This window comes from Cupressus sempervirens, chromosome 6 (genome assembly GCF_028749045.1).
Source record: "Cupressus sempervirens isolate cs-2001-9-10 chromosome 6, ASM2874904v1, whole genome shotgun sequence".
In the NCBI taxonomy this organism is placed as follows: Eukaryota; Viridiplantae; Streptophyta; class Pinopsida; order Cupressales; family Cupressaceae; genus Cupressus; species Cupressus sempervirens.
The window spans coordinates 332,760,533-332,775,239 of NC_143123.1; the positions used below are offsets into that span (position 1 = coordinate 332,760,533).

Sequence of the window (14,707 nt, forward strand, 5' to 3'; positions counted from 1 at the left end):
CATCGTTCTACCTATTAGATTATCATTCTCCCGTCACCAAAACTATTTTGCTGTAATGTCCCCATCTTTTTAGCATCTTAATGGAGTTCTTAGCCTTTACATTCTTCGAAGGTGAAGTGAGTAAGGAGAAATTGATTAAATTAATTTATTATAAAGTCATTAAATAAATTAAAATTAAAAGGTGGCTTTGTATTTAATTAATTTAATTAAAAGTGACTAAAGTTAATTAAACAAATTAAAAAATTCTTCTAGAAGGGGGAATTAAATATTATTTTATTTCTTCTAGAAGGAGGTCCATCTATTGGAGGAAAAGAATAAATAGGGAGGACAACCTCATTGTTAAGCATCGAATGTGTTGTCATCTACTCTTTTGAATAGCTTGTGGAGCCAAGGGTTTCTGTAGTTGTTACATTGATCATTGAAAATGAACACTCTCATTGATTTGCATAACTAAGGTGGTGAAATATCTTTTGAAGGGTTGCGACTGTTGGAGAAGACAAATTTGTCTTTTCATTGTGCTGAATTTGTGGCCTAGGACTAGATTTGTGGAGAAGGAATGAGTTGGATATTGCTACAGGAACTTCGCTACAATATTGCTGCTATAGTACCGTTGCTAGAGTAACTTGCTATAGTACCACTGCTATAGTAACTTACCTACAGTACTGTTGCTACAGTGACACTGTTATACTGTCATCACTACAGTAATTCGCTATAGTGTCATTGCTGCTACAGGAACTTGCTACAGAAAAAATCCAGATTCCCTTGAGCAGTTATCTAGGTTCCTATCTATTTCATTTGTAATGCATGGAGGTTAGATTTGAATATTTTAGGGCATGTGAAGAATTTAGAGATCATTTGTAATCTGACTTATATCAGAGTTTTACATCAAAATTGTTGCCCTAATGTCTTATTGATGTAGATGCATATTTTCTCATTTATAGTCAATGCTTTATGTTTCAAAAAGAAATACAAAAACCTATATCGTTGGTTGTTTGGAGTTTTGCAAGCGTATCAATTAAAGTTTGGCATTTAGAAAGTAATCAGACTTTAGCTTTGCAGTATATATCCCTTGTGTGCAAAGTGTTTGACGAAATTCTCAAGTTAGCAATTAGAAAATAAAAATTATAATTGCACAAGATTTTATAGTGGTATAAGAGTTTGCTTGCAAAGTGTTTGGCAAAATGTCAAACAAGTGAATTAGAGAAGAATTTATGGTTGACAAAGTTCTAACTGGTTGGGGTTATTACAGTGGTATTAGAGTGGTTTCTTGCCATCCTGTGGGGTAGGAAAATTACTTTATTTCAAATTTCTTGTTGTGATCAAAGTGATCAACACTCTTATTGTTTCTAGCCATGGAAAGACATAGGAGGACTAACAGTTCTAGAAGTCAGTGGAGTAATGACGAAGTTAATGCGAAGATGAATGCTTTGTAGGAGAGTATGGAAAAAGTTAAGTTTCATCAATAGAGGTTGGCAGAGAGCTTGTTGGATCCAGAGACAATTGAGAGGGCAACAAAGTATATGGTTTCCATCTTTAGAAGGCAGACATCGAGGTTGCAGGGAAGGAAGCTTGAGTTTTCCTCGATAGGATTCCCTGATGCAGATGTACCTATATTTAGTACGACATCTGCTATTCCTATCTGCAGTGTTGACGATGGACTTATTTCACAAGGACATGTGGTTGTGTCAGTGGCAACAGAGGATAGCGGCACCAAGCTTCAGCAAGTTGAGATTGGCAGAGTTGTTGCTATAGTTACTGCAGAGATAGTTGATGCAATTTTTACCATTGATACTTTTGGCTCTCTCGAGGACAAAATTATTACTGGAGATTTGTTTGTGAGATCTCATGGTGTTGCTATAGTGTAGGAGGCAGTTGTTTCCTTAGGTGGGACCGAGGCACATATAGAGTCACTCAGTCATGATGTGGATGTTTCAATGAAGTTAGTAGATGTGGGTTTATGCTCTAGTATTACTGATTCATAGCCTGGCATTGAGTCATGTGTGCAGAGTCAAGAGTCCACAGTTGAGGCTTTGTCAAGAGATGTTGATGCAGATAGTATGGACACATCTGATGATCCATTTGATGATGCTATAAGATGCACTAGGTATGACACCCCTTGTCAGATATTGGGTGATGACTTTGAGGAGGTTTTGGATGGGTCCCAAGATTGATGCTTACTGGATCTTACTATTGAGGTGGAAGCTGAGATATGTGATGAGATTGATACGACAAGGGCTTCCATTTCTTCAAATGATGAGTTGGTTGATAGTTCTAATTCAGTTTCCTATCTTAGTGTAGTTAGTGAGATAGAGAGCTTGCATAGGAGTCAGAGATTATAGAGGCATCATGTGACTTGTCAGCTGAAGGTGAGTGATAGTAGCATTTCTTTAGCTCTTCAGCATTATGATGCTATCCATCAGATGCTAGCTACATTTGGTTGGGGTGCTCCTATGTTTGATGAGCATGGAGATAGTACTCTTTCTCTAGCAGAGGTTGACGCACTTTGAGATGCTATCAAGATCTTGAAGCATAGTTACTCTTAGCTTGTCGCTGACAAGGATTACCTTCTAGAGTGGGGTAGCACCTGTTATGAGATGTTGCTAGGAAAAGAGGAGGTGGTTGAGCTCACCTGGGAGCTTGAGGTCCCTATGTACTCTCTTTAAAAGACTCAGTTGGCTCTTCAAGAGTCACCGTCATAGTTGGATGAGGTTAACATGGAGTTAGAGCGGGTATAGTTGACACCAGCCCCAGACCCTGTTACATATTGTAGTTGGTGTTGAGTTTGCTTCTACGGTTGAGGATGAGGGATGTGATGTAGAAAACACATTCATCTGGGATATGAGTGTAGTATGTACAAAGGAGGTGAGTGCATCAATAGAGACATGTTCTCATGGTGATTTGCTTCCTTCTACTGGAAGTGAATCCATTTCTTCTTTTCATATGGTTGGTAACATTGGACAATTGGCATTGTCACATTTTTAGAGGGATCAACTATGGATTGTAGGGGAGTAGGTTGATGCTTCCACATGTAATTTCTATTGTATAGAACCATTCATAGAGTATTTTCTTGAGAGTTTGGTTTTGCGAGAGGTTTCATACTGAGTATTCGAGGCTACTCTCATTCGAGGCTCTCATGCTATATGACAACTGGTGAGGAAGATTGTAGAGACCTTGGCTACAATGCTTCCCAATAGGAATTTTATTAGGTTTGCTAAGAGGGTTGCCCAGGATCCTACCCGATCAATAGTTTGGAGTCAAAGATTGGAGCCATCTTCTAACTCCTAGTTTGATGATGATGAACCCTTAACAAAGATAGGGGCCTTTTATCGGCATTACACTATGAGGAGTGCTCATCACTTTTCTTTTGACCCATAAGTAGAGGACTTGATTTTCAACATTAAGAATGGTGATAGAAGGTTTGGTATTCATTATGCTCGCAGAGGGCATACTTCTCTACCAAGGGATGAAGATTCTGAGATACAAGGTATGGTGAAATAGTTGGATGTGCTAGAGAATGAGATGAATCAAAATAAAAAACGAATGACCCAATTGATTTTGAATCTAAGATTTGAGCAAAGCATGATATCGCTTTTCCAAAGAGTGAAATGTGATGATACAGTTGCAGCTTCAAATTTGCAGGCCATTTCTTATGACACTGCATGAGTTGGGCACAATTGAGGTGGAATGTGGTGAGACTTCATATCAAGTCAAGTCAAATGATGTAGTTGTTGGCATGAGTTCCCCGGATCATGTATTTGGTGGTGATGCAACAATAGTGAGAGTAGGAGCATGCGAAGACGTTATCATATCAACAACCACTTCTGCATCAGTTAAGCCATCCAACGAGGAGTTTAGTGGTATGCATGTGGTTGTAGATGTATGCTCTGATGATAGTACACTTGTTAGTGTTGATGAGGTGAGCGATATAGTGATAGAGTCATGTTATAGTTATTATCAATCAACAAAGTGTTGATGCTCACTTTATGGACAACCCTATGTTTGATATGGATGCAACATTGTCTTATGACAATATGATGTTTAAGGTTGACATTGATCACTCACCTGAGTGAAGTTGGGCTCAGTTTTCACTGTTTGTAAAGATTCAATTTTATGTTGCAACAGTTGGTAATGTTCTTATGTCCACAAATTTTGATGTGGCTATACCTATTATTGATATAGTTGACATGAGTGCATATGGTTCTCCTATAGCTACATCTTTTCAAGGGATTGTTGATCAAGATTCTAGTCCAATATATATTATATGGGTGGGGACCAGGACGAAGATATTTCTTGTGGGGTTTTCTTCTAGTGATATTGTAACTCATACATCACTAGCACATGTTTTGAATGCTATACAAGTAGTTATGTTGTTGGTTCTAATGATGTTAGTGGTATGTATTGGTTCAATGTTAACAAGGGTGTCAAATACTACATTTGGGATCTAGGTGGAGGTTGGAGTTCATTATGTTGTTGGATTGCTTGAGGTCAAGCAATTTCAAGGAGGGCAGACTATAATGTCTCCATCTCTTTAGCCTCTTAATGGAGTTCTTAGTGTTTACATTCTTCGAGGCTAAGTGAAGGAATAAGGAGAAATTGATTAAATTAATTTCTTATAAAGTCATTAAATAAATTGGAATTAAAAGGTGACTTTTTTATTAAATTAATTTACTTAGAAGTGACTAAAGTTAATTAAACAAATTTAAAAAATCTTCTAGAAGGGTGAATTAAATATTATTTTTATTTCTTCTAGAAGGAGGCCCACCTATTGGAGGAAAATAATAAATAGGGAGGGCAGCCTCATTGCTGAGTATCAAATGTATTGTCATCTACCCTTCCGGATAGCTTGTGGAACAAATGGTTTTTGCAGTTGTTACATTGATTGTTAGGAACAAACACTCCCATTGATTTGCATAATTGAGGTGGTGAAATATCTTCCAAAAGGTTGTGACTATTGCAGAAAACAAATTAATCTTTTCATTGTGCTAAATTTGTGGCCTAGGGCCAAATTTGTGAAGGAATACATTGGATATTGCTACAAGAACTCTACTACAATATTGCTGCTACAGTAATTTGCTACAATAATGCCGCTATAGTAATTTGGCTACAATATTGTTGCTACAGTGACATCGCTATAGTAATTAATTACAGTGTCATTGCTGCTACAAGAACTTGCTACATAAAAAATTCAAATTCCCTTGAGCAATTTTCTAGGTTCCTATCTATTTCATTTCTTGCATGGAGGTTAGATTGAATATTTTAACGCATGTGAAGAATTTAGAGATCATTTGTAATCTAATTTATATCAGATTTTTACATTAGAATTGTTGTCCTAATGTCTTATTGATGTAGATACATATTTTTCCATTTATAGTCAATGATCTATGTTTCAAACAAAATACAAAAACATTTGTTATTGGTTGTTTGGAGTTTTGCCAGCATATCAATTAAAGTTTGACATTTAGAAGGTAATCAAACTTTAGATCTGCAATATATATGTCCCTTGTGTGCAAAGTGTTTGATGAAATTTTCAAGTTAGCAATTAGGAAATAAAAATTAGAATTGCACGTATAAGAGCTTGCTTGCAATGTCAAAACAAGTGAATTAGAGAAGAATTTGTGGTTGATGAAGTTATAACCAGTTGGGGTTGTTATAGTTGCTCTGAATTATTCAGGCAAATCAAATGTCAATTTTTATTTAAAGTACCGTCCTTTTTAGATTATTAGGGCTGCAGATTCTCTATTTTATTTCTATAACACCACTTAGTTTGATTAGCATTTATAGATGCAGTTTACAAAGCAAGAATTATAATAGTTATAATTCTTCAAAACAATTAGCATGCCACAATAAAACGTGCCTTAGCCATAATAGTTATAATTCTTCAGAATGATTTGTTGGTTTTTAAGAAATCCAGAAAATCCAGAAAGAAAATATTGATGTATACAAAAATTTCAAAACCTACATTATTGTCTAATGATACAGAAAAACATTCTATGCTACATCTTTTAGAATTTTTCTATTCCATTATCTTACAAAAGGATATTTTAATTGATGAAAGTAATGTGTTCTCTACAACAATAATCTATTGCCCAGCTTAACCGAAAGGTCAGTTGGCCCTTCGACTTTGTGATTGGCAGATGATCATGCTTTCACATGTCATATAAAAATGTATTTGCAAAAGAATGAGGACATTCAACTAGGTGTAGCTGCAATAAAATCTGTACCAGATAACAAGGTGAGCTGTAAGAACAGTGCTGGAGTAAAATTCAACTTCAAATCCAAATAGAAAATTGGGACATTAAGATTTACAAGTGCTCCAATGTTGTTAGAGTTCTATGTTAATGATAAAGGTGTTCTCCCAGGACAGCTAATCATTTCTCATCATGAAAATGTTGTGGTCTTCATGTCGAAGCACAACTACAACTTAGAAGTATAAGCTTGACACTTCAACTCGAGAGAAGAAATGATCACAAAATATAAAATTGCTCACCAGAAGATTTGTGTTGTGACTTATGTTTCTTCCTCTGCCAATTTTATTTGGCTATTGAACTGTTATTAAACATTTTTTAGTCCAGTTGTCATATTCTTAATCTTTTGAATTTTCCTTTAAACAGGACTCTTCTTGGTATTTCTTTCAGCCATGCTTGCTTGGAGCTTCTTATTAGGTACATTATTCTTTGCAAAATCAGCTGTTTACCTGCTACTTTATCCATATATTTCTCCTTGGACCCTCAATTTGGTATGCTCATCTTTATAAAATCAACTCTTTTCTTCCTACTTGTTTCAGCCAGTCTTGGTTTCCCCTTTGTTGCTTTTCTCTTCTTTGCATATCCAGACACCTGAAAGCCTCTCTCAAATTCAGAACCTGCAGCAAAACCAAGGTAAAATATCTTATCAGCCTTCCCTTGTATGATTCAATGAGCTGTTATTGAGAAAGCAAGCTAATGTTTTATGACCGTACATTACTTCACCTCAAATTGGCCTCGTTCAAATTCTCTCTTAACCTATAGGGAAACCAAGGAAGAACATCTCATCAGCCTTTCTATATGTTGTATAATAATGACCAATTATCAAGGACACATGCTAATGATTTATGATCAAGTATTTAGAATCATACATTGTGTGTGCATTGAGAAGCTGCATTGAAGAAGTAAACAGAATAATGAACTAGACATATTGAACATGCCCACCATTTACCTCTATATCAATCCTGACTTTCAGAGAAGTGCGCAATAGTTCTAGTCGCATCTTCATTCCAGAGGTCAGATAGTCAGACATGACTGGATCTACCCACAATAAAATTTGAGGCCAAGACTTCTTATGTTTAGCCTTTACCTTTCAGTGCAAAAAAAATGAGAATTAGAATCTGAGTATCTTGCATTTTATACAAACTCATCTTCGGTAAATGTGTTTCAATAAAATATCATGTGCTATAAATGCCTCTTACAGATTATACAAAGTTCAAAGTCAAACCATTATGTTGAAAATCAGCGAGTCTCAGCAAGGACTCACTGAACTGACTTTGACTTAGGCTCAGCAAGTCCACAGCCTCAACTCACAGACTCAGTTGAGTTTGACAGAAGAGTCTTGCAAGTCTCACACAATTTGTAATTCTCAATTACAGACTCAGTCAAATCTTTGACAAATCAGAAAAATCAACATGAAATTAAGATTAAAAATCATTAAAAGCATTTCTTTTGTAAATTATATCTATTTTTTCTTGTCAAGATTTTCTGAGTTTGGGCCAAATCTGAGTAAGGCGAAAAAATGGCTTGCTTACTCTGCACTGAGTCCAAGTTTCAACAGTAATGTTCAAACCCCTAATCTACAACTTTATATGTACAAATTACTATGCAAGTAAACCTTTCACTGATTACATAAATTTATAACTGAATTTAGAACTCACATGAGTTGACAAACAAATTAACAAAAAAGAAAGATTCCTAAAATGTAGTTTAAAATGTGAATAGGACCTACTAGTGAACTAGTTAGGTAAATACTAAAAAACCTTGTACACGGCATAAATTACCAACCTTCGCACAATTGCAAAATGTCCTTATTGTGATGTCAACTTGCCACGTGTCACTCCTATGAGACTTGTTTAAATAGAAAAATTACTCATTAACTTAGTACTCAGATATTGACTCATCATTGTTGAACATCTAAATAATGAAACATGTCTTCTTGCAACATTTCCAAGACAAAACCTGACAAAACCCATGGCTTACATTAGTTGAGACAATGATTTTATGGGTGGTTGTAATATAGATCACCTTCCAAAACATCCACCCACCCTTAGATTTCATAGCATCCACTCGAGCAATATTGCACATATATTAGCAATGCAATACATTATCTAATAATGAACTTTGTGCATGATTCAGCAAGTGAAAATAAACCAATTTTCATAGTGTTGATAAAGTGGCTTCATAGGGCCCCGGACACCTCACAGCCATACCACAAATTCTGATTCCAACAACATTTACTACATAGAATTCCAATACTATTCTACAATGCATGAGCAGGCTTCATAATGGAAACTTAACAAAGTTCCAAACATTCTTCTCTCAACCAGAAGCTCTTTGTAGGTAAATAACAAACTAGAGTTCCAATAGAACCTTACAGCACCACTCAAACACTCTATGTTGACTATCCAAGATCAAGAGGAACTGTTAGCTAAAAGCACACGCACAACCTACTCCATCTAAGAATTTGACAACTCTATTTTCCTTAAAAATATCCTTTAAGATAGAAGCACTTCAATGTGCCGTAGGTCATGCAGACATAAGATACCTTTTACAATTACGAGATTTCATATTTGAAGTTTTAAATAATGAAAGCCTATTGGAGATCAAACCCTTGTAGTAGTCGTGCCACCCAAATTTGCACACAAAAAATATTGAAAACAAAGTAGAGTAGACTTACCAACCTAATTCATGCACAGAAGCTCTTGTTCAAAGAAATCCCAGCTAAATAATTGAGAGTAACATGCAAGAACAGAAATCCCCTACAATGCCTCGAAATTCAGTCCTTTGAGACTTGGACACTGATGCACTTGTTGAATGCCTGGATCCGGATGCAGAGGCATGGAGATGTGGAATAGGAAACTGATGGGGGAGGGGGGGGAGGGAAGCTCTGTGGATGCATAGCAGTCTGTTTTGATGCTTTTTAAGGAAATTTTCCAGCTCAAAAACCTGCACAATCCACTGAGCATCAAACACGAATCGCCTGATAAAGAAGAGACGGAGAAGACAAGTGTTTTAGCTGTAAATTTCATTAGCCACACCATGGGAAAAGAACTTCTAACACACCAGACAAAATCATAAGCCACACCAGATGTAACCATGATGCCATGATGTCTGTCTCAGTGGTGAGAACTCTACTTTAGTACACCTGCCTCAAAATTTAGCGAAGTCTTCTCTAGACTGTTGGTGCAGCCATGATGTAGCCAAACCAGATGTTACCACAAAATAATATAATAAATAAAACTGAACGTAATCGCAGGACAACTCTACCTGGGTGGTAACAATAAAAACCGAAGCTAGAACACTATCAATTCAACAATATATTATATGCATTATAATATATTTAACATTCCATATTATTCTAGTTATTTATCATTAAATTTATTGTATTAAGAATATTATATTATATTGTATGTTACATACATATATACATACATACATACATACATACATACATACATATATATACACGCGCATCCATACACATCCACATACCCCCAAAAAAAAAAATCGTGTTCCAGATCTGCATCCAAATCGGTAACTTAGCTTTGAGATGGTCATATGAACTAAGATATGGAGAAGGCATATCTTTTGTACAAATAATAGATTGGCAGCATTGGAACAAAGAGGGATTTGGTAATCATTAATATAGGTAATTCTCTTAAACTATTGAATTTTCATTTTATTGTGATATTTTTTAATAAAATATGGAAAAGTAAAAATATTATGAACGCCGTCAAAAATTGAGTAAAACATCATCTCAAAAAGCTTCAAGTGTCAATGGGCCCTTGGTCTACTGGTGAAGTTGAATGGCTCACAAAGAGCCCACCAAGGATCAAGTCTTGCTGAGTGTAAGGCTCCGACATCATAAGGAATGAGGCTAGGATCCTACCTCGGGTGATTTTGACGGCATGGATGCCCCTTAGTCCTTGGCTCTAAGCCGAAGAGGTTTTAGGCACAAGTGGGCCCCTATCGAGTTCCTAAAATGTCTATGAGGTGGCCTTCGCTGGTTGGTAGCTCGTAGGCTTCATGCCTCGCTAGGCTGTCTCGAAAGTCTAAACCCTCCATCAAAAAAAGAAGAAGCAGCAGCTTGAAGTCAACCTCAAAATGGAGATTTGAAATTTTGAGAATTATTCAAACCATTGCAAGCACTTATGTCTTGCTAAGAGAAGCTGAAAATAGCGATCACCATAGTTACACCACCTTGAGAGATGGGGGCACGGTGGGATGGGGGGGCAAAGGGGCCGTGATTTGGGAACAGCGATAGGGGACGGGGGTGGTGGTGGGGGGAGCTGGGGTGTATATATTATACATATGGTACTTAAAATGCTAGTAATGAAAATATGTACAATTATACAATATAATTTGATATAATCATATAAAGATGTAAAAAATAGTAAACTTAAACAATAAAAAAATAAAATTGAACATTGCATTGAAGTTTTGAAATGGAACATCATGATTCATGATCAAATAACAAACAATGGACATTGACATTGAACATCAGCAAATATTAGTCTATATATCAGTCTTCAAATCATTAGTATGAGTATCTAGATTCTACTATCTAAAAGTAATCAATGATCATATGAGTCATGACATAAAGATGATTACAATAAGTATCATGTGCCTTGAATCATGATATCAAAATAAGTATATAATATTATAATGCAAACAAAAAAAAGTCTCCCCACACCCACAATAAAGGAGACTTCATTGAGCCCCCTCGCAATAAAAGAGACTTCGTGCGTCCCCACGCACCCACACAAAGTAGACATCTCCCTGTTTTGGAGACATCTTGCCGTCTCGGAGATGTCTCCTTGTCTCGTAGACGTCTCCAGTGGAGGTGGCGCTCTGAGTGGCACCACCCGAAACGCCGAGATGCCGTCCCCCCGTCCCAGAGACGTCCCCATCTCCGAGCCAAGGGGACGCGTCCCCGTGTTACACTGGGGATCACTCAACTCCCACATTAGCCAACAAATCAGCAACCTGATTGTCTTTTGGGAAACAATGAATAAACAAGATTAATTGGAGGACTTGAAGGGGACCAAAGCCTTGTCAAACAAGCATTTAGATTTCTAGCTTAGACATTTCTTCTTGTCCAAACTTGAATTAATGAGTTGACTTTTGACTATAAATTTCCTTTTAGTTTAAATCATAAGCTAGCGAGAGGCCTTTGATTACTGCCTCCCATTCTGCTCCATCACAAGTCTTGGACCATAAAAAATTAACACTCCCCCCTCTTAAAAAAGACAGTTGGAATCTTGCACATCTTCCACCCCTACAAAACTTTGATTAACCCTTGAGACACCATCAAAATCAAGCTTGTAGAAACCTTGTTGAGATTTCATTCAATGTAATCGATTTCTTACAACATGTTCATCTATAACCTCATTAATGGGGGCCTATGTATTTTTAGTATATTTTAATTTCATACATTAAATATTATATATATTGCATGATAGAACCCAATTGAACTTTGAACACTACAAAAAATATTTGACAAACTAGAGTTTAAACTTAAGTCGATGACTTAGATTTTATGGAAAGGTAAAATATATATCTGAAAATGCAAAATCGCTATGAACTTGTAGGATTTGTATTTGCACACATGGCACTCATATGTAGTGCCTATCTTGTAGTTCAAAGTTGCAATGCAATGAAGATGCCTCTCAGTGATCAAATAGTTTCAATGGTTTGCTTCAAGTGGCATTTTAGACATATGCCTACAATATTATTCTTTTGGCCAACACTTGAAGTAGATGAAACTTTCTTAAGTAAAACAAGTTTCATTAGGTCTTTATGGTTTCCAAGTGAATTAATTCTTGGAGATGTTTGTGATATCCCCGTCAAAATAGGGTATACATAAATAAATTAAATAATAATAATATATCAAAATATTGAGTATTAAATATATAAATATATAAGTGAAAATATTATGTTCTATATATAATAATATTAATAAAAAAATCAATAATATTAGTAATAAGAAATATAATTGGCATAATTTATATATTATTAATGTCATATATGTTATTAGTATATATTACAAATATAATTATATTATTAATAAAATATAATTATTAACAAGATGTCATCAATTAGATGTGACTTGAGAATAAAACTATATATATAGAATATTAGAATTGAGAAAAGGGCATTTATAAATATGGAAAAATAGAGGGAAAGTACATGAAACTAGTCTGCAAATAGAGAATAAAAATAAACCAACGAAGGTCCCAATGGGGAACATTACAATTGGTATCGGAGTTGTGTATCTTGCCAGCCTGTGTAGTTCTATAGAGTTTTTTATCAAAAGATTTATCAGAAATAAAATTTACGAGAAACATTTAGATAGGGCAGAAAATGGTAATCAAAGAAGTCAGCATATATAGAAAACACTTGTGTGTGAAGGCATGGATGAAGGCTATATGTTTTTAATAAAGAATCAGATCAAAAAATTATTTATGGCCAATTTGATATTTTTTAATTAGACAGAAAACTTCAAGGGCTATTTTGTGATGTTTATTTGAACTGATACCTTAGTTTTGATTGTAATATTTCAAAGTTAAATATATCGTCGGGCTTCTATAAAATATACGATAACAATACTTGATTTTCAGAATTGGTGAATATATTGCAATAGATGTCGTGAATGTTTGCAAAGTATTGTGTGTGCTTTGAAACAACTCAACATCTGAGACTACTAGTCGGGGAAAGCAATATTTGGCACCACAGAAATATCAATATTGTGAGCAACAGTATAATAGCCGGGGGGCCAAGGAATTTTATTAAACGACAGAGAATTGAAGGATTAATTTTTTCTTATATTTAGCCATCGAGGCTTATATGTGGTGGACAAAGTTCCTTTTTACATAATGTACTGGTATATTATCCAATCTCGGGATCCAGTTATTCAGAGATTATTGTTAGTTCACACATGGCAGTGAATATTTTATATTTGTTAATTTTGTTGCACTAAGATTATCGCTCTTTCATATTTTCCCACTTAGTTTGCTATTAATATTACGAACTACAGCAGAAACTATAGTTGTCTGACAATATTAAATGGGAAATTACATTATTGGGCCTTACCTATCAAATAAGGTTGTTGGACTATATTCAAAAGGGAAATATTTCAATTGGTGGCAAGGAAGAATTAAAGTATTTCCGTGAACTTCAGCAGGCATTCATGCATGTTAAAAAACAGAAGAGTCCCAATTGTAATGCCCTTGACAACTCTTGCTAACAATGAATATTTTAGGTATAGATGGATGCAATCTAAGGATAAGGGTGGGAGCATAAGTAATGCCTTCTGCTCACAGTAGCTGGTTGTTACGTACATCTCAATATCAGAAGAAAAAAACGGTAAGTGAAGCACCCATGTGGTTTAGAGAGACAGGGAACTAAAAGAAGTCGACAATCTGCTTCAATATAAATTTATATGCATTATTGGCAGATGACATGCTCGGGCTTTGGAGGGAAACAATGTTGTAGGGGGTATTAAGGGGAAGGCTTGTGAAGAAAATAGCATATAACATTTGGTGTTACCTTTTCCAGGAAAAAAACAATGGAACGTGAACGTTTCCAGCAGGAGTAATGAGTATGTATACTGCTAGAGTTACCAAGGGGAAGGTCTGTAGGGGTCAACAAAAGAATACATAGGCCTCATAGACTCTGCTTATTGCAGAAACTAACTGTTGCACAATTTACTGAACAAGCAAACAAGTATACAATTGGTAAGAAGAGATGAGAAAAGGAATGAATCACCACACACATAGAATAGGAAGGAGGAAGGATAGACAAATCAGTGAATGGACACAAATATTAAGAGTATGTGGTAAAATACAATTCATATCTACAGAAATCTAAAGATAACATGAAGCAGCAGCAATGTTGCTCTAAACATGAAATGAAATTGGCATAAATACATAAGCCTATACTAGATAGAGTTGCGTATAGACCACTCCCTATTAGCAAAGTTGAGAATTATTATCTCCAATCCACTGAAGTACACTGAAGAGAGTCAATCACCTCAAGCTCCTAGGTGAGCTCAGTCACCTCCTAACAACATCTCATAATAGGTGCTACCCCACTCCAGAAGGTAATCCCTGTCAGCAACTAATTATGAATAATTATGCTTCAAAATCTTGACAGCCTTTTGAAGCACATGAATCTCTAGTAGGGAAAGATTACTATCACTGTGCTCATTTGACATAGGAGCAACCTAACCATATACGGTTAAAATCTAACAAATAATATCATAATGCTCAAGAGATGAAGATATGTCTCTATCACCACCTTTAGATGACTAGACACATGATGCCTTTGTAACCCTTGACTCCTATGCAAGCTCTTTGTCTCACTAACTACACTGTGATAGGAAACTAAAATTAGAGCTGCTTACTACAAGTTTGCTCACTGCCTGTATGCTACTATCCTCGCACACATCTACAATTGAGATA

General features: G+C 35.7%; 1 protein-coding gene across 2 annotated transcripts in view; it reads right to left on the minus strand.

Moving 5' to 3' along the window:
* Positions 1–6,021: 6,021 nt before the first annotated feature.
* RNEE/G (RNAse E/G-like protein) overlaps positions 6,022–14,707 on the minus strand; it is a 367,518-nt gene continuing 358,832 nt past the window's right edge. Inside the window, exons 12-14 of one of the 2 annotated variants that reach the window (XM_089788092.1) lie at positions 7,195–7,332; positions 6,969–7,001; positions 6,022–6,862 (exon numbers count right to left, since the gene is read on the minus strand). In XM_089788092.1, the coding sequence (XP_089644218.1) occupies positions 6,749–6,862; positions 6,969–7,001; positions 7,195–7,332 (285 nt within the window). In that variant the 3' untranslated portion in view covers positions 6,022–6,748. Of the gene's footprint in view, positions 6,863–6,958; positions 7,002–7,194; positions 7,333–14,707 lie in introns of both variants that reach the window. The other variant, XM_089788093.1, reaches the window with a different exon arrangement.